This window comes from Hydra vulgaris, chromosome 05 (assembly GCF_038396675.1).
Source record: "Hydra vulgaris chromosome 05, alternate assembly HydraT2T_AEP".
NCBI classification, from domain to species: domain Eukaryota; kingdom Metazoa; phylum Cnidaria; class Hydrozoa; order Anthoathecata; family Hydridae; genus Hydra; species Hydra vulgaris.
In genome coordinates, this window is record NC_088924.1 from 10,678,114 (window position 1) to 10,705,000 (window position 26,887).

General features: G+C 28.4%; 2 protein-coding genes across 2 annotated transcripts in view; both read right to left on the reverse strand.

Moving 5' to 3' along the window:
* The window catches only part of LOC136071851 (coiled-coil domain-containing protein 186-like), a 78,612-nt gene that overhangs the window by 39,880 nt on the left and 11,845 nt on the right, over positions 1 to 26,887 (reverse strand). Inside the window, exons 3-4 of the mRNA XM_065797343.1 lie at positions 23,059 to 23,263; positions 18,286 to 18,453 (exon numbers count right to left, since the gene is read on the reverse strand). Of these exons, the coding sequence (XP_065653415.1) occupies positions 18,286 to 18,453; positions 23,059 to 23,263 (373 nt within the window). The remainder of the gene's footprint in view (positions 1 to 18,285; positions 18,454 to 23,058; positions 23,264 to 26,887) is intronic.
* Positions 7,108 to 11,136, reverse strand: LOC136080541 (uncharacterized). The gene is made up of 3 exons (XM_065797342.1): positions 8,021 to 11,136; positions 7,635 to 7,887; positions 7,108 to 7,425 (listed from the first exon to the last, which is right to left on the reverse strand). The coding sequence occupies exon 1, from the start codon at positions 10,821 to 10,823 to the stop codon at positions 8,289 to 8,291; it is 2,535 nt and encodes an 844-aa protein (XP_065653414.1). The 5' UTR covers positions 10,824 to 11,136; the 3' UTR covers positions 7,108 to 7,425; positions 7,635 to 7,887; positions 8,021 to 8,288.

Below are 26,887 nucleotides of genomic sequence, written 5' to 3' on the forward strand. Positions count from 1 at the left end.
ATTTTCACAAATATAAGTCTTGCTCTCATTGCATTGGATAAATAAATAAATAAATATATATATATATATATATATATATATATATATATATATATATATATATATATATTCGAGCTTTTTTCGAGCCTATATGAACGAGCCTATGATGTTCAAGCTCGGCTTGTTTAATAAACGAGCCTAATTTTTTGTTCAAGCCCGGCTCGTTTACCATTCCAGCCGAACATAAACGAGCTCTTGTCGAGCCGATCACTGAGCCGTTCACGAACACGAGCCAGGATTTACAGCCCTAGTGATGAGCATTAAAGCCATCAATAACAATAATATTGGCAGAGGGGTAAAGAGAAAGGGCATGGTCAATTTGATCAGAAATTATATTTAAAAGAGTGCAGTCTTAGGACAAAGGAGAACGATAAAGAACAATGAGAAAGGTAATTGAGTGAAGAGGTGCTAAGCAGAAGCACATAAAAGAATGGTCAAAGGATTCTAATCTGATTTATTGACAAATAGGTGAACTGATGAGTAAGTATACCTCCAAGCCAAAAATTGGAATATTATAGTCTTAGTGAATCAAAGGATAGTACTCATCAACACTGAGATCTGAAGTAGGAACACCCTAATTTAAATTAGTCTCACAACGAGAAAGCAAGTTTGTTGAATTTTGAAAGAGGTAAGATTCAACTGATGGAAGGTTACTTTGAAGACCACGAATGTTTATGAAAGATATATTGAAATAGTTAGGTGGTGGGGATGATTTTTAAGTTTAACATTTTGTGTTACTTTAGGCATGATTTAAGTTTAAAGAGAACTTGACTCATTCATATATAGAGCACAGCATCCCAAGCAATGAGCTATGTAGTTGTCCAGGTCCTGTTAATTAACTCAAAATCATAACTTAAGGCTCCTTATGTAGTCTCGACCAACTATGCATAAAATGACACTGTTAATACTCTAATAACTTACAGCTGTTGCAGGCTTGGACAGGAATAGCATGCAATCAAGCACTATTTCTGACAACTTTTGACAACTTGACCATGACTGTTTAGATGTTTAGATGATTTTTAAACATTTTAGAAATGCACTGAAAAAAGAAACGCTTGCTAAACTTAATTTAGGCAGAAAATAAAAAAAAAATAGTAATGAAAAAAGAAAACAATTCCTTACAACAAAGAAACTATATAAGCACTAAGATAAAACGCAAAAAACTCAAACTCAAAGCAAAAAATACTTTTTGAAGCTTTTAAAATAAAAAATTAAAATAAAATTAAAATTAAAAATAAAATTAAAATTTAAAATAAAAAATACTTTTTGAAGCTTTTAAAATAAACTTTTAACAGCGTTTAAAATAAATTACTTGAAAACTTATCTTTTGAATTGTTTTATTATAGCTACAAGAAAAGCTTTCACAAATTACTTTTAATGATTGTTTAATGAATGAACAAATTTTATTTAAATTATTAAAAAATGTTATATTTATCACTTTAAATTATACAAACATTTTTTTCAAAAAGTTTCAAAAAGAAAAAAAAAAATGTTAAAAAAAATATCTATTTAAAATAGTAATTTTTAACCATTTCATGTTCTGATTAGTTAATCAAGTAAAAAAAAAAGTTTTAAACAATTCTTTGTAAAAATAGACACACAAAAAAAATACAGCAATTAAATCATTCCATTGCAATGGAAGATTTAGTTGAACTTATTCATAATTTAAAAGAAAAAGGATCACAAACCTCTGAAACATGTTGTGTTTATATTAAAGAAATGATTAAAAAAATGTTTAGGCTGAACTTTTTTGATTAAAACAAAAAAATAAATGCATACCAAGAAAAACTAACTTTTTTAATTTAGTAAAAGCTTGCCTTCTCCGCTTTGTTGTAGGCCAAAAAGTCAGCATAATATACACCACAATCTACAGACTTGATAATTTATTCAAGCACATTTTATTCCTAAGAGTTTCAGTACATGATTCCATTGATTTTTGTTTGTTTGTGTAAAAGATCGATTATGTAAACAAACAAAAAAATCAATGACGCCATGTACTGAAACTCTTAGGAATAAAATGCGCTTGGACAAATTATCAAGTCTGTAGGTTGCGGTGTATATTATGCTGACCTTTTGGCCTACAACGAAACAGAGAAGTAGAGCTTTGACTAAATTTAAAAAGTTAGTTTTTCTTGATATGCATTTATTCTTTTGTTTTAATCAAAAAAATTTAGCCTAGACATTTTTTTTTATCATTCTCTTTAATATGAACACAACATGTCTTGGAGGTTTGGGATCCCTTTAAAGTAACTTAAAAAATTATCTTTCAAAAGATTTTTAGAAAGACATGGAAAAATATAACATTATTTGTTAATTTACACAAAATGCATTTATTTTAAACATCCACTATAAACAACTTTTTATTTTATTTAGAGCCATCGCATAAAATAAAAACTTTAGGAAAGATCAACGATTAAAAATTATTCATAACACAACAATTTTTTTAATAGAGTTTAAATTGTTAAACCACCAAAACCGCATGTGGTCAGTTACAGCATACGATCACACACCATTTCTATACAAGCCTGCTGTTGATGAATCAGTCTCTCTGAGAGCTACCACAGAGTTCGGGAAACTTTAATACCAGCCAGCATCAGAACCATTAAACTGAGTTGTAGAGCTGTACCCTCATTAGAAGATAACAGAAAGAGTTGCATAGCCACTAACGAGAAGAAACAAGTAAAAATCTATGAGTAGAGCCAAGAAGATCCAGCACTCATCATCCTAGGCAGAAAACAATGTAACACAGATTTACATCTACTGCAAAAAGCAAAACCTACAAGGTAGCAGGGCATGGGGTAGGTAGTATTGGATTACATGATACCCATAGCAAGGGGATCCTGATAATCCTGAACCTAAAGTAGTTAAATGAAGAAGTTACATCCTGTAAGCAATACTTTAAAACAATGACTACTTAAACACAATGATGGAAATATTTTGGAAATGCATAAAGAAAGACATATCTAAAAGAATATCAGAGATTGAAGTGAGCTATAGTTGGAGTTACTAGTTGGTTACTCGCACTTAGATCACTTACTTAGATCACACTGCAACATAGATTTAAGCAGATTGCAAACATATAGTAACTTATGGGTGAACCAACACTGCGCCAGAGGCTCAGACAGAAAACAAACATACATAAAGTAACTTTTGGGTGAATGAACACTGGGCTAGAGGTTTAAACATAACACAAACATACATAAAGTACCTAACAGGTGAGCATGCAACAGCATGCAAGAGTTTTACACAGAACACATACATAAATATATAGTAAATTACAGGTTAGCTAACACATTAACTAAGACCTCTCTAACTATAAAAAAGGCAAATCTGAAAGTCCTCAAAAATCTGACATTCCTAAAAATCTGAAAAAGCATTCTTTCCAAATGCCACAACTGCTTTTTAATTTTTCCCAAACCCACTCTACATTTGCTCATTATATAATGTAAAATCACCAAGCACCAAACCATTGGTTAATAACTTTCACATCATGTGATGAAACATGATTTTAAAACAGTAAACCACACAAATTTGTTCCAATTTGAGAAAATCAAAAAAAAAAAGCACTGGTAATCAAATAATTACTGCTTTTCTCCATTTCATCTAAATTATACTAAACAAGCAAATTTGGCAAAGTATTGTACACTCTTCACAAATAAAACTCTGCCTACTCTACTCTGGAGTATGTGCTCATTGTTGTGACAAAAGTTTAAATTGCAAATATATAAAACATGTAAATTATTTATTAATATAATAAATTCAGATAAAATAAAATAAAAATAATCTTTGAAAAAACTCTTTGTCGAGATATTGAAATAATCAAAATAGCTACAGAAGAAAAACTTGTCTATTGTTTTAACACTATTGTTTGAATTAAACTATTGATTGAATTTTTCTAAAACTAACTTTTTTATCAAAATATTGTAATAATCAATATATTCAGCTACAGAAGAAAAACTTGTCTACTCTTTTAATATGACGTAAATGAACAAAATGTAAAAAAAAATAAAAATAAAATTAATCTAAGCAAAATAATTTAGAAAGCATTTATTTATTTTATCTTTATAAGTTTTATTTATTATAGTTTTATAATATTCATTTATATTAGTTTTATAAGTTGTCCAGACGATTTCATTAAAATCATGTACATTTAAAATAAACTATCCTATATACATATTCTCATATTTAACCATGTAATGCTTATGTTTAACCTGATTGACTTTAAATTTTAGTGCGAATGTTATTACATTTTGTTCAATAAGCAAATTTTACTTTTTCACCAGAATTAGGCTTTTCTAACATACCAAAGGATCACAAAACAATTCACAAAGTGGTCTTGAATTACAGTAGAAATATACAAGACCAAGTAATCAAAGAATTATTGAGCAGAATTGCTGATGGACACAGATTTTCTCTAACTTTTGATGAATGAACATAGGTGAGAAATAGACGTTACATAATCATTAATATCCACTCTGACAAAGAATTTTGGAATTTAGGATTGATTCATGATTTTGGAACAATTCCAGCAGAAAAAGTTAAGCTTGAGAATGATAAATTAGGTGATTTTGAGCTTATGATGAAGAATATTGTAGGTACTACCACTGATGGTGCTGCAGTTATGACAAAGGTTGGCAGCTTAATGGAATTCAGTTGACTGTTATCAGCGTACTCTACAAAAAACTTAATAATGAGGCTGTCTGCATAATGAAGAAGATGCCAATGTTACATCTGTTCCCAAACCCAGATTTGAAAAAGAACAGAATTCCACTGATGACAACAAATTGATTGATGAAGATTACGAAAATAAAAATGGTTTACTCATAATCTCTACTGAAAAATGATGGTGATAATTCTTCTTTTCTGGTACATCAGCAAATGTTACCATTAATTAAAAAAGTTTGTAAAGTGGTCAAAATATTTTGATCTTCCCCTACAAAATATGATAAAATTCTACAAAAATATGTAAAAGAAGAGTTCGGGCAAGAATTGTCTCTGGTTTTAGACTTAAGAACACGATGGAATAGTTTGGTGTCTATGATAGAATTATCAAATTAAAAATTTACATCAAAAAGAGTCTAATAGAATTAAAATCACCTATTTTGTTTTCAGATGCCGAGTTTGAAATGCTGTCGGATATCCTTTCAGTTTTACTTCCAATGAAGCTTACAGTTAAAGCAATCTGTCAACAGGATGCAACTTTGTTATCTGCAGATGCTGCTATTCAATTTATGATGAAATCAATAACTGGCCATCCATGTTCATTAAGTTATGAATTGAAAGCAGCTTTAAAAGTACGTATTTTTGAAAGACAAACAGAAATTTCAAGTGTTTTGCAATATTTACACAATGGAAACTGCAATAAAAATCCAAACAATGATGAAGCTGATATAGATTATGAATTATTTCCAATCATTACCAAAGCTGCAATTGTAAAAGTTATTGTTCTACAGATACATAGATGTATAGGTGTGGCCATCTTGCATTATAAATCTGCACCTTTAGTAACAACATCTACTTCAGCCAACATTTAAAATTCAGATACAAATAAAATATTCAATGTTGATGATGATGAAGATGATCAAAGAAATGAAATACCTGACTTTAAAGGAAAAGTTGGAGAGGGTAATATTGAAAAAAATTTGCACCAGATTACCTAAGAGTGGAATCAACTGAAACAAAAAAGATCTCACACGCTCGATAAAAAAAGAAATGTCATTTTTTAACATCTTAACTTTATTATATAATTATTTGCTAAGTATTAAACTGACCAGAGTAGAATCGGAGAGAGCTTTTTTCAGCTGGCTTAATCTGCACCTGAATTCAGTCAAAGATGGAAAATAACTCGCTCAACAATCTATATTTTCTTATTATATCAACAGCAAACTGCAGAAAAAGTAGAACTATAAAATTTTATGTTTTCTTCCTTTTCTTATGAATAATACATAACTTTTTACTTTTTAATTTTTTTTTTCTTTTTTTTTTATTCATTAAATAAATAAATTTAGTTTTCTTTAATTGCCAAACCACTTTTTAATTAAACTATTTATTCATTCGTTTTACTATAGGAAAAATAATAATACTGATATTAATACTGGAATCCCAGGATTAGAAATTTTCAATACTGGTATTGGATTTTTGGTCTGGTATTCTCAACCCTAGGTTTTAATTCCACTTTTTTTTGTTATTTTTCTAGAAAAAAAATTCTTTGTAAACATTAAAAATATGTATAAAGCCTACATTAAAGTTGTTTAAATAACATAAGTGTTATTAACACGTTTTAATAACACAAGTGTTTTTCAATGATTTTGTAAAAAAAAACAACACTTAAGAGCCGTTTTTTCTAATAATCAGGCAAATTCCTGAAACTGTGGAAGTGACCTCCTCCAAATTGCTTGAATTTTTTATATATTGATCAGAATATAGAGAAAACCTGTTGAGAAAAAAAATATTTTCAAAAATGTTTCGTTCACTCGGAATCTGGGCTTAAATTTTTGAGATTTTTTAAAAAATTTTTAGAAATTTAGTTTTTGCCACCTTTGAACCCATTTTTTTGGCAAGGCAAAAAGTTGCACATAGCTTTTGTAGTTAATATCAGACGTAACCCAAAAGCTCTCTCCAAAAAATATAAAAAAGTTGCGTGACACTGTGCGGTTGGCTAATTATCATAGTTCAAAAGTACAAAATCAATCAGTTTTGTCAACTTTTAATCGGAGTTAATTCTAGCGGCGAAGTGTTGCACACAATTTTTCTTTTAGGATTTGAAATTATCAAAGGTATTGAGTCTAAAAATGCAAAGAAAATTATGTGATACCTAAGGCCTATTAATATATTAAGGCTTGAAATTGGAAAAAAATGTTTTACTATACTTACAAAATGAACCATTACGGCAGAGGCCCTTAGTTTTGTAAAAATGTAAACATATCCAACTGTCAATACAAAAAGGTCCTAACATAATAATAAAAAAAATTCGTGTGATTTTGTCACACGCATGATATAACATGAATTAAAAACTGAACAAAAATCTAACATCAAGATAACTATATTGCTAATTAAATAAAACATTAATCAAACATTTAAATGTATTTCCATTTAAAAATTAGTTTTTCATTTATTTATAGAGTCATTTACACACATTATCCACCACATCACACATAATTTCTACTCTGCTGCAGTAAGTTTCTCTAAGAATAATGATATGACTGTATTATAGTCTTCTTCGGATAATGAATAATCGCCACAACCACTGATTAGAAAAGGAGCATTTACTAAACAGATAATTTTATCAGTTTGGTTATTTATCTCCTCGGTAGTAACTGGCCAGCGAAAAGTATTCTTCTCTTGCCCGTTAATCATACAATTAACTCTGATCCCAGTTATAGATACCTAAAAGTATTAGCGCAACATTTAAAATAATATAATAAAGAGTTTATGATTTGTTTAATTTTGCTTACATTCAATAAAACTTGTAAAGTCTTATATAATGTCATTCTGAAATTACTTTTACATTTTATTTATATTCCTTTTATTTTAGAGCACTGTTTTGTAAAACAAAATAAAAACTTGAAACTAATATATACTTTGAATAATATTACCTCCATAATATATCCAATATTCCATTGTTTTTCATATGCAACAGCAACCCAATCATTCACTTTCCATACAAGACAAATTTCTTTTGCAAGATTGGCGATGTCTTCCTCATATTTATTATCATCTTCATTGTCTCCTGCCAGATTAAAGTCATCATTTTCGCCATAAACTTCTTTGTTATCGTTAACCTGACTATTTTCATTATTTTCTGTTGTCGGTTCTACCAGCTTACCTTTTCTTTTCAGGTTACTAAATCTATAGCAATATCAATTGTACATATTTTTAAACATATGTAAACAAACACACAAAATTATAACTTTCACCTAAATTTTAATTTCATATTTGTAAAAGAACTATTTAACAGTCAGAAACATAATCTAATACCTACCTTGAAAATAAAGATCTTATCTGTTGGCTAATTACATATTGATCAGGAGGAAGTTCTCTCCTCAGCTGCATGTGAACCTGCTCAGGGCTCATTTTATTACCTGATTCTTCTCCACGAATAAAGTATTTATACAACAGTTCTTTCTGCTGATTTGAAAATCTAAAAGAACTTCGAACTGGTAATGCCCAACCTTGCAATAGAAAAATGTTCATGCAATGTGGTTTGTCTTTTACGGAAGCACTGTTAGAGGATGAAGAAATTGGCATATTTAGTTGTGAAGTAATTTCATCTTATGAACAAACGAGTTGCGAACTTTATCCAATGATGTTAATGATTTCGGAACTGTATGAAGACCGGATAGCATGTGTTCTTCTAACTCAGCATCGCTTTCAAATGATAAAGTACAATTCATTTCAGTGCAAAATCTTAATGAATATAATTGCCTGTCACTTCTTTTCTGTTTTTCCTTAAGTGACTTGTTACGCTTAATTGAATTATCTGTTTTGCTATATGGCAACAACAACTTAATCGAGGGTTGAATTTTAAGATTTCCATACTCTTGTTCAATTCCCTCACCGATATTGAAATAACGCCACATCTTCATACTTTTCTCACCAAACTCAAATGAGTGATAGTTGCTAATGTTCTTAATCTTTGGTCCAGTAACTACAGTTTTATCATTGCTAATTTGAGCAACTGCTACTTTTGCATCTTTAGCGCCAAAACTATAATGCATAGCCTTGTGTATATCTTCAGCAGTCAAAAGATTATTACCAGAGTCAACGTAACTCCTTAAAATTGTCTTTACAACTGCACTCTCCCTGTCACATTGATCTTTTCCACAACTGGGTTCATTATAATCATATCTCAGCAACTTTATATCTCTCTCTTTGCATACATTGTAGATTGCTTCAGCTGAAAGATTTCCCTGATAGCAGCCGGCATTATCAGATTTGGTAAACATTTTCTTGATATGCGGTTGATCAATTCTGAATTGGTCTAAAACTGCAGTGGCTAACGAAACAACATCACCTATTCCCTGATCACACCTATACATTGAAGTAAAGTAAACACGTTTGAATAACTTTCCTGCTATTTTTATGAAGAATATATCCACATGTAAACTCATTCCTTTCTTGCCAAAATACTCTCTTTGGCCCTCTCTGTATCGAACCGGAAGAATTTTTTGACAAAAATCTTTAAGCCAGAAAGCAGTTTCATCGTTTAATTGCTTAAAAGCTTCGATTTTTGCCTTTTTCTGTTGAGAATCTCTCATCAGGTGTTTTATGTAGTTGAATACATCCTTTACAGCAATTTCCAAATCATAAATAGAATCAGCATCGTCAGAATTTTGAATTGTTAGTTCTTTGATCATCTCGATAGCTTTGCACAAATCATAGCAATCGGCACATACCACTTCTGATATCTCTGTGTTGGATTGAAGATTTTTTTCAGATGGATCTGATAAGGCATGTTTTGAGCTATGAGAAGAAATGTTTGAGTCATTGACACTACAATTGGTTTGATAACTTGTTTTCAAATACCTTTTTCCTTTTTCAAGGGCAGCTTCGAGAGATTTAGAACTAAATCTTTGTGCCAATTTTTGTAATGTTTGAAAACCATTCATGCCTGAAGCAGTAACATCATCTAATCCAGCTAAGCTTTTTCGACTTGAAGGTTTTATTGCATGCAATACTTTCCACAAACTTGAATCAGATAATGGTATATAATTCTTTTCACTACAACTTTTTCGATAGAACATGATAGCGTGGCTATATTTTGTCGTCAGTATTGCATGCACTATCTTTTGTTCTTCACCGCTGTCGTATTTTAATTTGGTTATTCCATAAGCAACATCATGCAAAATACCGCTTGTAAATATAAAGTCTAAGAAATGTTCACGCTTTGTTTGATCAAGACTAGATCGGACGAATACTTTCTTCTCTGGAAATGCCAACCCTTTATGAGATGCATGCCATTTTCTTGCTGTTTCTATACGATGTTTGGTACACTCAAATGTGTTCATTATAAACTTTTTGGTATACTTGGTATGGTCTAATAATGAGAGGATAACTAACTTTCCCATGGAATCACTTTGCTTATATACTTTCTGAGCACGAATAATTTCAATTGGGAGAGGGCTATTTATTTCATCAACATTTTTACTGTTAAGAAAATCTATAAGTATTTCCTCTTGTCCAGGAGCAACAGCTTCCGCAAATTTTTTCTTTAATAAGTTTTCTAGGCGAACATACTTGCGTTTTAACTTATCTTTAGTAGTATCTTCCAGATATTCGAACTTCCTTTTTAATCTAAATTTTATTGGACTTGCATTAAGAACCTCAGTTACACTCTCACGGCTTCTTAGAGATTCGTCCAAAATCTCCTGTGAAACATTAATTTCACCGGGATCAAATTCTTCATCTGGAGTAGCAGGTGTCATATATGTTTGTTCTTGTTGTGTTTGTGTTTCTGTACATAAATTGGTGTTTTTGTTGACTCTAGATAAAGCAGTTTCTTGCTTTAAATGGGTAAAACACAGCATTGCACCAACTGAAAATACTTCATTGTATCGCTTTGACATTGATATGACGACATGTATTGGTGACGCCCTTAAAGCGGGAGATTTTTTTCCTTTTATATTTAGATGGTGAGGATGAAAGCATGTTTTTGGAGGACTCCATGCAATACCAAACGTGTACCGGTGAAAAGGACATATTTGTTCATCCTTTTCAAGATTTCTTTTAAGTCTATTTGCAATAAGTCCATTTTCTTCCCAAATATTATTATCGTTTAATCGCATGACCTAAAAACAATTTTTTAAACAATTATTAAGTGTGTCATTTAAAGCATTGTTTATAATCTGACTCTTCACGAAAAATGTTTACAAGTTTGAAATACATTGTTGTTATTATTAAAATACAATATTGCAAGAGTGTGATTAATTTAGTGATTATTTATTAAAAGAGTGAGGAATTAATTAAAAGAGCTATTTTTTTTTGTTTAAAGAACTTTGTCTCAAAATCTTATTGCAGAGAAGTTATAAAGTATGTAATTATAAAAATTATATTACAGTCTGCGTAAATTTAAAATACATAATTACCTTTAAGTTGATGAGGTGTTTCTTAACATCAACATCTCCCAGCTGATGAATGTAGAACATTTTGTTTATAATTTTATGTTTTTTGAATGATCCACAATTTCCTTTTGAAAAGCAACAACAGTTTTCATAAAAATATTTGTTTTGTTTCATACTCAACTAAAAACAAGTTCTATTTATGCAGTACCTATTTCTCAATAGCAATGATAAAATATCTACTCTATTTATGCAAATTTTAAAGATCGTTAAAATAAAGTTAAGACATTTTTATGGTAAAGTAAACAACCGCCCACTAACTTGTTTCTCCACAATCGTGATATCAGCAATTCTTCTTCCATTCGATCACCACAAGTTATTTGGTTATGACGTAAATTTAAATAATTCACTTCTGATCATGTATTGTTTTTTATTATTATTTATTTCAATTGTTATGATTTCTATATCATAGTCAGAAACGCTTAAATTTTTTCTTAACATTACGTGCAATGTTTTGTGTAATGCTAAATGCTAATTTTGGATGATAGAAATTTTATTGTGAGCGAAAACCTCATCTGTGTGTCCAAAAAAATATCTCTTCATACTTAATCATTTTTAACAATTTGTACCTTTATTTTTAACTTAATATCTAAAGATCACACGAATTTTTTTTATTATTATGTTAGGACCTTTTTGTATTGACAGTTGGATATGTTTACATTTTTACAAAACTAAGGGCCTCTGCCGTAATGGTTCATTTTGTAAGTATACTAAAACATTTTTTTCCAATTTCAAGCCTTAATATATTAATAGGCCTTAGGTATCACATAACTTTCTTTGCATTTTTAGACTCAATACCTTTGATAATTTCAAATCCTAAAAGAAAAATTGTGTGCAACACTTCGCCACTAGAATTAACTCCGATTAAAAGTTGACAAAACTGATTGATTTTGTACTTTTGAACTATGATAATTAGCCAACCGCACAGTGTCACGCAACTTTTTTATATTTTTTGGAGAGAGCTTTTGGGTTACGTCTGATATTAACTACAAAAGCTATGTGCAACTTTTTGCCTTTCCAAAAAAAATGGGTTCAAAGGTGGCAAAAACTAAATTTCTAAAAATTTTTAAAAAAATCTCAAAAATTTAAGCCCAGATTCCGAGTGAACGAAACATTTTTGAAAATTTTTTTTTTCCCCAACAGGTTTTCTCTATATTCTGATCAATATATAAAAAATTCAAGCAATTTGGAGGAGGTCACTTCCATTGACTGCCTGATTCTTACAAAAAATGACTCTTAAAATTAACTTTTTAGCCTTTTACTTGCTGACTTTTTAATATATAAAACAATCACTGTAATCTGTTAATACCTACTCAAAAAATAAAACAAAATCTTTTTATTCATTTAGTTATAGACAAAACATGGTCTTGTTAAATGTCGAGCAAATAAACAAATATTTTTATATTTTTTAAAAACTGGAATCTAAGTAAACAATCAATAACATTATTATATAATAACATTTCTACATTCATTTGAGATAATTATGCAATTAAACTAGTTTTGCAGTAAAATTCAGATAGTTCAAAAAACTTAATGTTGATAAATATGAAAAGCAAAAAAATAACTCGATGACGTCAAAAACTCCATTATGCCAATGCATTAAGCAATTTTTATTCATAGCAAGGCTTGAATATAGTAACTCATTCAGCATCAACCATGTGCAATTTGTAGAGTTTCCATCATTATCAAGTAAAAATTTAAAAGAGAAGCCATCAGATGGACAGTTGAGATTTTGTCTTTATAAACCATAAAAATTATATCTAATTCCTATTGGCTTAATTCTCTACTTTTGTTGAATTTACTATTTCCGCAAGTTAAACAAAAAACATATTAAATATTTTTTTAACTATTAAAAAAATTTGTAAAACATCAGTGACGTCAAACATGAGCTATAACAATTTCACATTAGTGAAAGGAAATAAAACAATTTCACATTAGTGAAAGGTGAGAAGATGATCATTTCTATGCTGAGACAATGATCGTTTCTAATTTCTGTGGTATATTGTAAGTGTCCCCAAAATTTAATTTTGTCTCAGGCTTCAAGTGATTTTGGAGCATCCCTGCTCTTGGTTGCATCTAACAAGAAATAAAATAAACGTTATAATAAAAAAAATTGTATTTACTATTAAATCTTATTTTACGTTTTCAGGAGAATCTGCTCTGTGTGATCTGCTCAGGGTAGATTAATCAGTATTTTAAATTAATCGATTAATGAATAACTTTTGAAAAACTAATCGATTAATCAATTAATTTCAATTAATTTTTACAAATAAACTCTTAAAGTTTAAAAAAAAGTAAATACAACTTCTTATGATTTTATTTCTCTTTTTTCATAAGATATGATCTTAAAATAAGTTATTAACACTATCATCACCTAGACTAGTTCTAAACTTAGTAATAAATAAACCTGCAGCACTAAAACTTTCTGCTTCTACAAAAGATGGTGGAAGGCTAAGTATGGCATTGTAAATCTTTTCTAGGGAGCTTAGCCTTTTTCCAGTGCTTTCAAGTACTGCCATTTCTCGTTTAATACAAGTCAAAACCTCTTAAGGGATTGACTTACTAGTTAGTCTTTTATTTCTTACTGTTGTTGAAGTTATATTTGTTATCATTTCTGCTAATTCATCAGCTTTAGTCTTTTTTTTATTGGTTCTACATTACAAGTAGATTTAATATCACACTCAGGTGCTGCTTCTACTTCCTGATGTAGAAACAAGTGTTTGAAAACATCTCAAGGTAATTTAGCGATTTCATTTTTATTTGGGTATTTTAAAAGATAACCTAGTAACTCTGAATCCGATTTAAAGCCATCTGGATTATGAAATTAGCATAGTAAACCAGCAATAAGATAATTTCTTATTTCAGTAATTCTTTCAGAGACTACATTTAATAGTTTTTGACCAATGTTAGTATTTTGTTCTCTAAGATTTTTTAGTAAAAACAAAATAATTTCTAGAATTATCTGTTTTTTTATTGTCTGACACTGAGATCCAAATTGACACGCCACTGTGGAAAGTGACAGCACTTATCAACTTCATCAAAAAAGAAAAAAATAATCATCTTATTCAGGGAAATAGAAATTTTTGGAGGACTTAATATCAGAACTAAATAAGAGATTCTCAGACAAAGGAATAACAACCCACATTTGCACTAGGCCATTACCCACTCCATTTTTTTGTGAACTTATATTTGTGAAATATTCAAAAACTGATGGACAACCACCCTACAACCAAATAATATTTTGAAAACTCTTCATTATCTGTTTTGAGCTTTGATGGCAATAATGCTAGTAATGACTCTGATGCTAATACACAAAGTTGGAAGGAAAATGAAGCTCAATGGAAGCTGGAATGTTAAATGGAAGTTGGAATTGTTAAATGGAAGTTGGAAGGAAAATGAATATAAAGTTATCTTAGCAAAGGATACATGAAAAACAACCTATTAAATAAGAAATGAAAAAATACCAAAAAACAATAAGACAATTAATAAAGATCGAATGAAGAAAAGTCAGCAAACTTGACATTCATTTTTCTGTAAATTTAATGCTAAACGATTGCCGATTTGTTGAGTCCTGAGTCTTATATGAATCTTGATGTATCTTGATTTATTTTTTAATGAACATAATACTTGACGCAAAGTATGGGACAAATTATTCCTACTCTTTGGTGTGTTATATTTGTGTAAGATTTTCACATGTTTATTTACTTTTCTAAAAAATAATAAATTGATGCTTTAATTGTAAGTTTATTGAAAAAAAAATTAATGCTGAGCCTCTTTGAAATACCGGTAGTAATAAACATGATTCTGAAGAGAAGTTTATTACCACCACTACATAAATTGCAATTGAACAAAAAGCAATAATGATTTTTCTTTGTCTCATACCTTGTATCATATTATGTTTGTTTATTTTAAATATTGGTTTATCTATGCATATATATGTCTATATACTTGTTTTAAAGTAAGTTAAACTTTTTTGTCTAATGAAGATTTATGGTTACTTTTTTATATACAAGCCTTCCTGGGAAGCGCGTGTGGTTGCACGCCTTGTTTGTCCACGTTTAAAGTAATTTTTTGAGATACACTGACCATGGCAGTTCCCATCTTTTAACTTATAAAGAGTTTTAATAATTCGCTGCAACTTGCAACGCTGCAACAAAAGCTAAACTTATCAACTGAGGGGAAAAAAAAAATCTTCAAAAAAAGAAAACAAAATTGTAAGTTTTAATTAAATAAACTAGAAAAGTTAATTAAAAAAAGAAAACTTATAAAAAAATTTTTTCCATAAAATTTTTATACAACTTTTTGTTAGATTAAATTATTTTAATAATTTAATTTATTTACATTAAATTAAATTATTAAAATTTTTTTTTAGCACTTAAAAGTAAATATTTATTTTAACAATATTGTCAAGTATTATTGTTTTTGGTTTTCATTACTAAAAAATTTAATTTTTCTAACATGAAAACTAAATTTTGTGAGAGAGTTTTTTAAAACTTGAATAATTATTTTATCACTTTGCAGTTTAACAGTTGTCAGTTTTGAAAGTTTAATTTTTTATTATATGTAAAAAAAAATTATAATTAACTTTTTTTCTATGTAAGAATAAATAATTTTAAAAATTTTAATTTTACAAACATGATGAGCATTGTTTATCGTGAAAACTTATGAATTATTCTGTTTTTAAAAATTCTTTAGACAAGCATTTTCTTTGGGTTTTGGTACTAGCTTTTATTCATTCATTAACAACTTTATTCATTCATTAACAACTTTAAGTATTCATTAATTTGTTTTTAATCTTTTGTTTGTTTTTTTCTTTCATATAGAGTGGTTGTTGTATTTACCTACTGAATTTAATACAAGTTGATGAAAAAAACATATTATCTTTTATAAAAATTTAACAACAATTGAAAGTTTTGATATGCAATTTATTCACGATTTTTATCAGTCTGTATAATTTAGAATTTAGTAAATAAGAAACGAATTTGCTATGACTAGATAAATGATGCTAGAACTATGATAATAAAACTATTCATTATGACATCTTTTTGCTTTTAAAAATGTTTTTGCTATATTTGACATTTTTTCTCAATACTTGTATAGTAAGAAAATAAGAAAATAAATTGCTATTTATTTATATACTATTTATTTGTAAAATATATTATTTGATTAAGAAATTTTGTAATTGCGGAATAAATTAAATAAAAGAACAACATAGTTTCTTTTATATATGTATTTATCGCATTTGATACATGTCTAAAATTGTTTCTTCTATATTGCCCAATTTTCAAGGTTAATTTGAATTACTAGAGGTAACGAACATGATGATTGCTTCTGTTTGAAAAAATGTACTTAAAGATTTAAAAAAAAAGTTTTAAACAGGCTCCTAAAACTTTCATCAAAAAAGTTCAGTAAATTAACAATGCACTAGCCCACAAGCTTTTGGAGCATCATCAATAACAATAGTTCATTAACCATTAACTATTAACTATTAATTATAAACTATTGGGTTCAAATGTAGAATTTGGATAATCCAATAAAAGTGCAGACTATTTCAATGGGAGTATAAAACAAATAACAACCAAATATTTTATATTTAAGTATAAGTAATAATGACTTTTTATTTTTTTACATGAAAAACTTACAAATAAATAGCGATTAGTTTTCTTGCTTTCCTGTGCATTGATAAAAACAGTAAAGTTTAGCAAAAATATTTGAAAACAATTTTAAACTTTTTTTGATGTTTCTAGTGCAAATAATAAAGTCGTTAATATACTGACTAAAAAAAGTCGCAAAAAAATTGTTTTTACTTTCGTTATATTCGTATCTGCTTTTTTCCTTGACTTGTATCAATTTTGGAAAATAGTAAAAAATATTTAGGTATATTATTTTTTTGACAACATTTTTTTTTTTAATTAAAATTTTTTTAGCTCATTTTATATTATGATTTCTATTTTGTATAGTCTTTGTTTCCTTAATTCGAGTATTGCTGTTTTATTCCCTCTAGTTTCTTATAGCTTTATTTTGCCGCAAATTCTTAAAATGCTTACTATATAAAAATGTGGTCAAATTGCCTAAAAAAATTACTTTTAGCGTGGACAAACAAGTCGTGAGACCACACCCATTTTCCGGGAAGGCTTGATATATGTTGCTTACGTGTTCTGTTTGTTTTAGGTATACTTTAACAATAAAATTACTGCGATAATTGACTGTGTGATAAGATCTTTACATGTTTGTTTACTTTTTTTAGAAAATAATTGAATCTTTTATTGTAAGTTTATTATAATGGAACTGTCTAATCGTCCTTTAGCATAGTTTTTTAATTGCAGATAAAAAAACTTTATTAAGAATATAATTTGGTAGTAAATGAAGTTAAATGCCTTATGATTTATTATATAGGTATAGGTCTTTTATAGTGAATGGTGACCATTTTTCACTTAGCCTTGTTTTGGTAGTAAATTTTTCTGCAACAACCTGTAATTTTTATGACACATGATGCACCTTATAGAAATTTTTGATATGAAAAATAATAAAGTAATGATAAAGCTAGATGAATAGTAAACAGAATGCTTTAATATATGATGAACTATATACAAATAATAAATATATAATAGTATGCATAAAGTAATAACTCTTCATTATCTGAAAACGGTTCATATTTTAAAAATATAATGGGATTGTGACAAATTTCAAAATAATACAAGCAACGTTACACACTTCCAGATTTCTTGATACCAAAATATATAAAGACTTATTTCTTTCCCAGGTATAAACAATGTAAATGAAAAAAAAAACTTTGATACCTATAAAAAAATCATACAATCTTGATTCATTCATCTAAATCCAATCACATTCTGAGATTGGATTAGAAGTGACAAGTCATTTACAGGGTACAGTCACTACCATTTAAACCACCATTTAAAACTTATTTTAAACTTAATGACTAACAATTATAAAAAAACTATATTAAATAAAAATAGGTATTACTATACAAAAAAATTATATATATATATATATATATATATATATATATATATATATATATATATATATATATATATATATATACACACACATATATATACACATATAATTCCACTATAAATTAAAGAAAAATAAATTATTGATGCACCTGACTCTGTCCAGCTGTCTTTTTTATTTGTAGAATAGAACATTTTTGTAAATCTTCAATAATTGATTCCAATTTAGATATTTTGATGATGTACTCATCTTCAACTTTAGAAATTTTAGTATTCAAATCTTCTTTTTCTTTTTGACAGTCATCATACATCTTTGTTATCTAAAACAAATAAAAAACTGTGAAAACAAAACTTAATTTTAAAATTTTAAAATGTTTTTAGTTTTTATCAAGCAACTTAGTAAAGTAAAAAAGTACAAAGAATTCTAAAATAAAATAAAATAAAATAAAAAAATAAAACAAAAAAAGTAAAGTAAAAAGAACTAAAAAAGTTTCATAAAATTTCACAAACTTTTTGTAATAATAAAAATGTTTGTTTTGATTAAAGTTATTGTAAATAACTTTAATCAAAATGAACAAAATTTTGCAATTTAGATCAAACCGAGGGGGTTTTCTACAGTTAAGGAGGCTTGTCGCTGCATGAAGAGAAAAATGTTGAGCGTGGTATTACAAGGGACATGTTGGTACTACCAGAGACTAACTAACAAATATGTTTTGATAGAAAAAAACTTTATAAAATATCTCTTCAAAGAATAAAACCATGGAAGAGAAATATAAATTAACAATAACTGAACATAATAAAAGATTGCTTTAAATTTTATTATTTGTTTGATTGACCAAAAAAATCAAATTGTTCTTTTTTAAAAAAATACCAATGAGATTTCAATTTCCAATGAGTCAGCAATCTTATTTAATATCTATGTCTTATGTGGAAAGCTGAAAAAAATATGAGAACACAAAAAATAGATTTTAATAAAAAAAGGAAGAAAAAAGTTAAAGGATTAAAAAAATAAATTAGTCATAAAATCATTATTATTATCATTAAATTCATTAATAACTTCATTTAATAAGCATTTAAAATACAACATTTAATTGATTCAACTTTCGACTCAATTATCATGCCAAGACTTTGAACTGTTTTTGGTGAAATTTTTACTTTCTTGCAATTTAGCTATGTCAATAATTAGCAACTTAATTCTATAAGTAAGAACTCAAAACTTATTTAAATTCTGTCAGGTAAGGTTATCCTGCTACTGGTAACATATAACCCAGTACAACCTGCTTCATGCCCTGCTGCTTTGCAGGACACACCTTTTTTAGACAAAGGCTAGGAGAAGCCAACTCCAACTTAAAACACCCCCTGCCTTGGTGCTCTTAGTTGAGTAAAGGCCAGAGATATTATCTCAATAAAAATACTCATCTTTGGCAGACATTTAATGCATCTGGCTACTGTCTTATATAAAGCCTCTGAGGCAAAGACTTAAGGTGTAAATAGATTCTATCTGTTGACCAGCCTCGCACACCTTCTTCATCTATTCAATACATTGTTTCCAGTTTAGGATGTTGAATGCTGGATTTTCTTGACTCAATGCATGGGTGTTGCTTGTGTCTCTGTTTTAATGACTAGGCAACTCATTTTATTATCTCCTAATAAGGGTACAACTCTAAAACTCAGTTTTATGGTTCTTAAGGCTGGCTGATAGTCAGGTATCCTAAACTCTGTTGTAGCACTCACAGAGACTTATTCCATCAACAGCTGTAAAGTATCAGAGTACTAACAGTGCCATGATGTGCATGGATCCCTGTTCATACTTTTGGTGTGGATTGTCGAGCCCACATTTGGAGCCCTTTGTTATGGCTTAGGGTTTATTAATAGTAAGGAGAGAATTGCTTGGACTATTAAATAGTGTACAGAGTACTATCTGTGCTTTGAGTCAAGTTCTTTAACAAATTTAAAAATTACTAAAGTACCAAAAACTATAAAACTCAAAAAACCATTATCATCACCAAGTTCTCCAAATCTATCATTCACTAAAATTTGTAGCCATTGAAGTAACTTTTCTTCTGTTAAACTTTATCTCTTGCAAAGTTCACCAGACCTACTTGCTCTTTGTGAAACTAATTTGAGTTTGGCTGTTTCATCTTATGATCTTATAGTTGATGGTTATCTTCCTTTAATTCATAAAGACTCTAATAATCTTATGCTTGGCCTGGGCATTTACATTCATAAGAATTTGCCCATTTATAAGGAAACTAGGTATGAACCCACCAACCTTGCTGTTTGTTCTATATGGCTCTCCTTCGTCTCAAGACTGCACTCTTATTGATATTATTCTGATCAAATTGACCAAGCCCTCTCTCTTTATTCATCAGCCAATATTGTTGTTGTTGGTGATTTTAATCCTCATCACACTGAATGGCTTGGCTCTAGTGTCAGTGACACTGTAGGTGTTAGGGCCCACAACTTTTTACCTTTCTCAAAACACAAATAGTCAACTTTTCAACTCCATTTCCAAAAAATCTGAATTATTTACCTTCTCTACTCAACTTAAGTCTTGTTTCTGATCCTAGCCAGTTCTCATTTTCTCAAAATTCACCCTTAAGTGCTTCTAATCACAGTTTGATCTCTCAAAAACTTTTATCTCATTGTTTTTCATCACCAGAATCCCCCTAACATCGCACCTCTTACAACTACCTTAAAGCTGACTAGGACTCTTTCCGTGATTTTCTTTGTGATGGTCCATGGGCAACAATCTTTCGTCTTCCTGCTGACAAATATTCTTATGTAACTTCTTGGATTTATGCTGGCATGGAATCTTTTATTCCCTCTTGACAATTCCAAGTCAAGCCCTACTCTTCTTCATGGTTTTTCTTATATTGTGCTGCTGCAATTTCAAATCATAATCATTAGTTCCAAATCTATCAGCAAAACGATATTTCAGAAAACAGACCTCTGTTTACTATTGCTAGAAACAATTGTAAAAAGGTATTGTTTAACGCCAAAGCTCGCTGTACTCAGGTCATGAAATTTCGTATTTCATCTCAAAAATTAGGCTCTCGTAACTTCTGAAGAATCTTTAACAGTATCTACAATAAGGGTAAATCTGTTATTCCACCTCTCTTGTATGGTTCAGATTTTGTCACCTCACCTAAAGACAAAGCTGAATTGTTTACCAAGAACATTTTCATCAATATCAACTTTTGATTCCACTAGTCCTGTTCTACCTGATATAGCTGACAAACAGGTTAATCCATTGCCTGAATTTTGTATCACTCCAGCTTCTGTATCTAAAGTGATTTCCTGCTTAGACTCTTCTACAGCTTGCGGTCCAGACAACATAAGTGTTATAGTCTTGCAGAAGTGTTCTCTAAAACTGTTGTCAATACTTTTAAAACTGTTTAACAAGTGCTTATCAGAGTTTTTTACTCCAGACTGCTAGAAGGCAATATCTTTTATCCCTATTTTCGTAAATTCTGGAGAGCGATCAGACTCGCCTAATTACCATCCTATTAATCTTCTTATCATAAGCAAGGTTTTTGAGTCATTAATTAACTAACACTTTATCTCTCATTTTGGATCTTGGATAATAACTTACTTTCTGTTCATCAATACAAATTTTGACCTTCTCATCCTACTGCAGATTTGTTAACGGTAACAACTGATAGGCTTTAGTGTGCATTAGATAGATGTTGAGAGGTTAAGGCTATCGCTTTCGACATATCTAAAACTTTTGATAAAGTTTGGCATGCTGGTTTTCTCATCTTAAAGATGACTTTTGATCATCTTTAAGATATTGAATCCTTCTTTAACAATCGTAGTATAAAAGTTGTTCTTGATGAACAGCACTCTTCTCCATTTTCTATAACTTCAGGAGTTCCTCAAGGTTTTATCCCTGGCCATATACTTTTTTAAATTTACATTAACGATTTCCCAGAAATTCTCATATCTAAGGTGGCATTGTAAGCTGATGATACTACCATTAATTCTTGTATTAAGAAGAAGCCAAAACTCTCTGATTGATCGGAGGGGACATTTGAGCTTGAAAAAGATCTTACTTCTGCTACAGCATTGGGCTCTAAGTGGTTGGTGAACTTTAACTCCGATAAAACTCAATTTTTATCAGTTAATCATTATTGCAATTATCTTTATCTTCCTATATTTATGAACGGTAATGTACTTGATGAGTCATCTATCCTTTATCTTCTAGGATTAACTCTAACTTCCAATCTTTCTTGGAAACCATATACCAAATAAGATTGAAAAATTAGCATCCGCTAAAATTGCATTTCTTTATCGTGTTTGCCACTTTACTACTCAGGATTCTATTCTTTATCTCTATAAATCTCAAATTCGTCCTTCTATGGAATACTGTTGCCATATCTGGGGCAGATCTTCCGATGATGCCCATTCTCTTTTAGACAAGGTGTGAAAGGCATTTTAAACATAGTTGGGCCTGCTCTTGCAGCCAATCTCCAACCATTATCATATTACCTCAATGTTGTTTCTCTTTCTCTACTTACTTCTCTTTCTTTTTTCTATAAATACTACAATGGGCACTGCTCTAAAGAGCTAGCATCTCTTGTGTCACCGACTAAAATTAATTCTCCTATTACTCCTCATTCAATTAAGTCTAATCCTTTTACTGTGACTGTTCCTATGTGCTCCAAAAAATCTTATTTGTCTAGTTTTTTTTCTCGAACATTAGTTCTTTGAAATTTGCTTCCTTTATCTTGTTTTCCTGATTCATAGAATTTGCAATCTTTTAAGTGGTCTGTTGATCATTATCTTGCTTCATAAACCTCATCCTTTCTCTTCCAGTAACTTCCAACTCTAACAGTGGTTGCTTGCAGCCTTGTTGGAAGTAAAGATATTAAAAAAATAATTAAAAAAATAATAGAATAAAATCAGTTGCATAACTTTTATACCTGATCAATTTTTGTACCATTTTCTTTTTGCATAATTGATATTGCACGTTTAGCAGCAGCATCGTGTGCAGACAATTTATCAATGGTATCATTAGTAATACACTTTTGTTGCAATAATTCTTTCTCAAGATTTTCTATAGTTTTCTTAAGTATTTGTATTGATTCTTTTTCTGTAAACTCGTCTGTATTTACTTGTTTGACTAAGCTTAAGTAAATATAATAATATGTATACTATTATGTAATAAATATAATTATATATATATACACACACACACACACACACACACACACACACACACACACACACACACACACACACACACACACACACACACACACATATATATATATATATATACATATATAAATGCAGCATTAGACGCACACAGATGAGGTTATAAAAAAACAGGAAGGGGGCTACAGTACATACATCAACTATCAAATAGCCTGACCAACTACGGAGTGCTGCTACATCAATTGAGGGTTTGACATGAGGCAGCAATCTTTTCTTTCATTATTCTTTTTTTTTCTTCTACTTTTTCTAAAAAATTAAAGGGCACTTTTTTATCTTAAGAGCGCAAAAATGATATTAGGAAACTTCGACCTAACATATGGTTTGAGCATAGTGTATATATATATATATATATATATATATATATAAATATAGATATATATATATATATATATATACATATATATATATATAAATAAATATATTTATATATATATATACATATATATATATATATATATATATATATATATATATATATATATATATATATATATATATATATATATATATATATATATATATATATATACATATATCCTGATATATGTATATATATATATATATTTTGCTGCGTAGCGAAAACGCGTAACGCATTTCTAAGTAACTCAACTCAGCAAATATATTTTGCATCGTTAGAAGTTATATTGCATCACTAGCATCTTTTTAAGTACCGCATTGTAATTAAAGTTATCTTATTAACGCTTTAAAAATCAATACAAACAGTTAGTTTTTTTCTCACTAGAACAAAAGTTACAAATAAAATCTAAGTTCTTATTTAAAAAATCATTTTTATTATTTTTTTCAAATATGAACTAAATTTTATTTTGAAAAAAATATTCTTTTCATAAAACGTAAAATAATGTTTGATTATTTTCTTATGATTGTACTGTTGGTTTTTGATTATTTTATTAACTGTTAATAAATTTTTTCTTATTTAATTTGTGAACTCTATTCAATAATGTTTTTAAACAATAAAGAGTTTTTTTTTTTGTTATTTATCAGTTACCGATAACATATTCGTGATCATAATTTATTTTCATAAATTAAACGAACGTCATTAAAACTTTACGTTATTGAATTAACAATAAACAAAATATCTTATTAATAAAATATTTACATTAAAATAAATCGTGCATTTTTTAAACTATTATGACAAAAAATAATTTTTACATTTAAAAGGAATTTATATATTTAACTTCTTAAGATAAAACTTAAAACGCTTTAATTTTTTTAAGTAATTTTTAACAACAATAAAAAAAAATTATTAAACAAACTGTTTCTTTAACAAAAAATCTATTAGTTTACAATTGCGGTTAAATGCTTTTACTAACGACTTCATATCTTCAGAATAAACAACACATAACCGATATCAAAAGATAATTAAAAATATTCTAAAAGATATAAGTTTTTGCGTAACGCAAAACTGCTGAACGCGTAGGCAAATCGCCTACTCGCAAGCAAAATGCGAGCTGCGTAATGCTTCTTAACAAGGCCTGATATATATATATATATATATATATATATATATATATATATATATATATATATATATATATATATATATATATATATATATATATATATAGAACTCTTATATGTTGTCCGAAAGTTTTTTTCATATTTTGTTGACAAAAATTAAAAATTAAAATGCAAGACCGGAATTTTTTTTTTTATTAATTGATAGACTGCCTGCCCCAACCAAACCCTCAGTCGATGTAGCAGCACTCCCTTGCGAGTCAGGCTATAAGATAGTCGATGTAGCAACACACCGCACATGATTTACAGTAAAAAAAATAAAAATAAAAACATTTTATTAAAAAAATTAAAAATAAAAACATTTTATTAAAAAAAATAAAAACATTTTATTAAAAAAAATAAAAATAAAAACATTGTTTATATTGTTAAAAACATTCAGAATGTTTTAAAAACATTCAGAATGTTTTTAAAAACATTATGGTCAATTAAATTTGCGTTTTTGTGGTTCTTTTAAAAAATGATTAATTTGTCATTAATTTAACGGTTTTGACTTTCGTCCAACACGCAAATGTTGGACGCAAGTCAAAACCGAAAAGTAATTAAAAGTGACGTATGTGTTAGCGTAAGAATCACTTTTTTCCTTCCGTGCTTCCTAAATGCAACTAACTATAGAACTATATATATATATATATATATATATATATATATATATATATATATATATATATATATATATATATATATATATATATATATATATATATATAGAGAGAGAGAGAGAGAGAGAGAGAGAGAGAGAAATTAATGGAATTAAATTTCTCAAAAATAAATAAAATACTTCAACTGTTCTGTTAACTGTTAATATCGTGTATATATATGTTAATATAATATAGTTAATAATAAAATACTTCAACTGTTCTGTTCTGTTACATTTTGTAAGTAAAATACAGTTTGGGTTTTACAAAATGGATTTGCATTCAGCAAGTTCTATTTGAAGCAAAAAAAATTATTTTGGTATTTTAAATAATCTTTTAATATTTATCTAGTTTATGTGATGTTTAGGCAGAAAATATTAGGTCATGAAAAAAAGTATTGTGAAAAACCTCAATTAAACCGCAACTGTAAAATTTTAAAGCAAAAAATTATTAAAAAATATTATTTTTAATATAATAAATTAAATATGATTTTAAAAATTTATATTCAGTTTTGAAAGAATGTAAGATAGTATAACGTTCAATATAAAATTTAGCTTTAAAGAAATGTAAAACAGTTTTGCAATTTTTATCAAAGAAATTTTTTTCTTATAATCTGCTAACTAATTCATTACGTAAAACATAAGTCGTAGATTATAATATGCGTAAGCAAGTTAAAAACTAGATGGTGGCTACAATTCTACCAATGTTAATACAGGTAAATGTTTGATAATAATATATTTATTAAATAGTAAATATTTGATGGTAAATATTTTTGACAGGTTGATAAATACCATCGATATATTTAAATAACTATTTTTTAGGCTGAAAAGGAGATATTAGTTTTTTAGAAAACACAAATGAACTACCTTTAAGGCACTTTATGTCAGCTGAAAAACAATTTCAAACCATAAGTTTTCTAGCAATATTGGTAAACTTGTCCCAATTGCCAATAAACTTGCCACTATTGCAACCAAATTAAAAGTTGTAACCAACATAATTAAGTATAATTTTTTTCAATTCTGAAACTAATTTTGTATTACTTATTATTTGTATAGTATTTGCATCAACATAACTGACTCTCGCAAACAAAAAAAATTATGTATCGCAACCTTTTTTGATTTTATGCTCATCAAAACTGCATGAAAATATTTTAAAAAAAATTTACCATAAAGGGCTAACAACTAGAGAACAGGGTAAAAATAGAGTTCAAGTCTTGCCGACACTAAAAAAGCAAATTATATTTTGCCTAGAAAGTTTATTTTATAACTTTAATTTCAATTTAAAAAAATTACTTCATCAATTGAACTCTTAGGTGCTTTAAACACGGGAGGGGTTGTTTATTAATTTTTGGGAATTTTTCCCA

What these genes read in the sequence shown, in the direction of transcription:
- LOC136080541 (XM_065797342.1), bottom strand. Translation starts at nt 10,823, where the DNA reads ATGCGATTAAACGATAATAATATTTGGGAAGAAAATGGACTTATTGCA.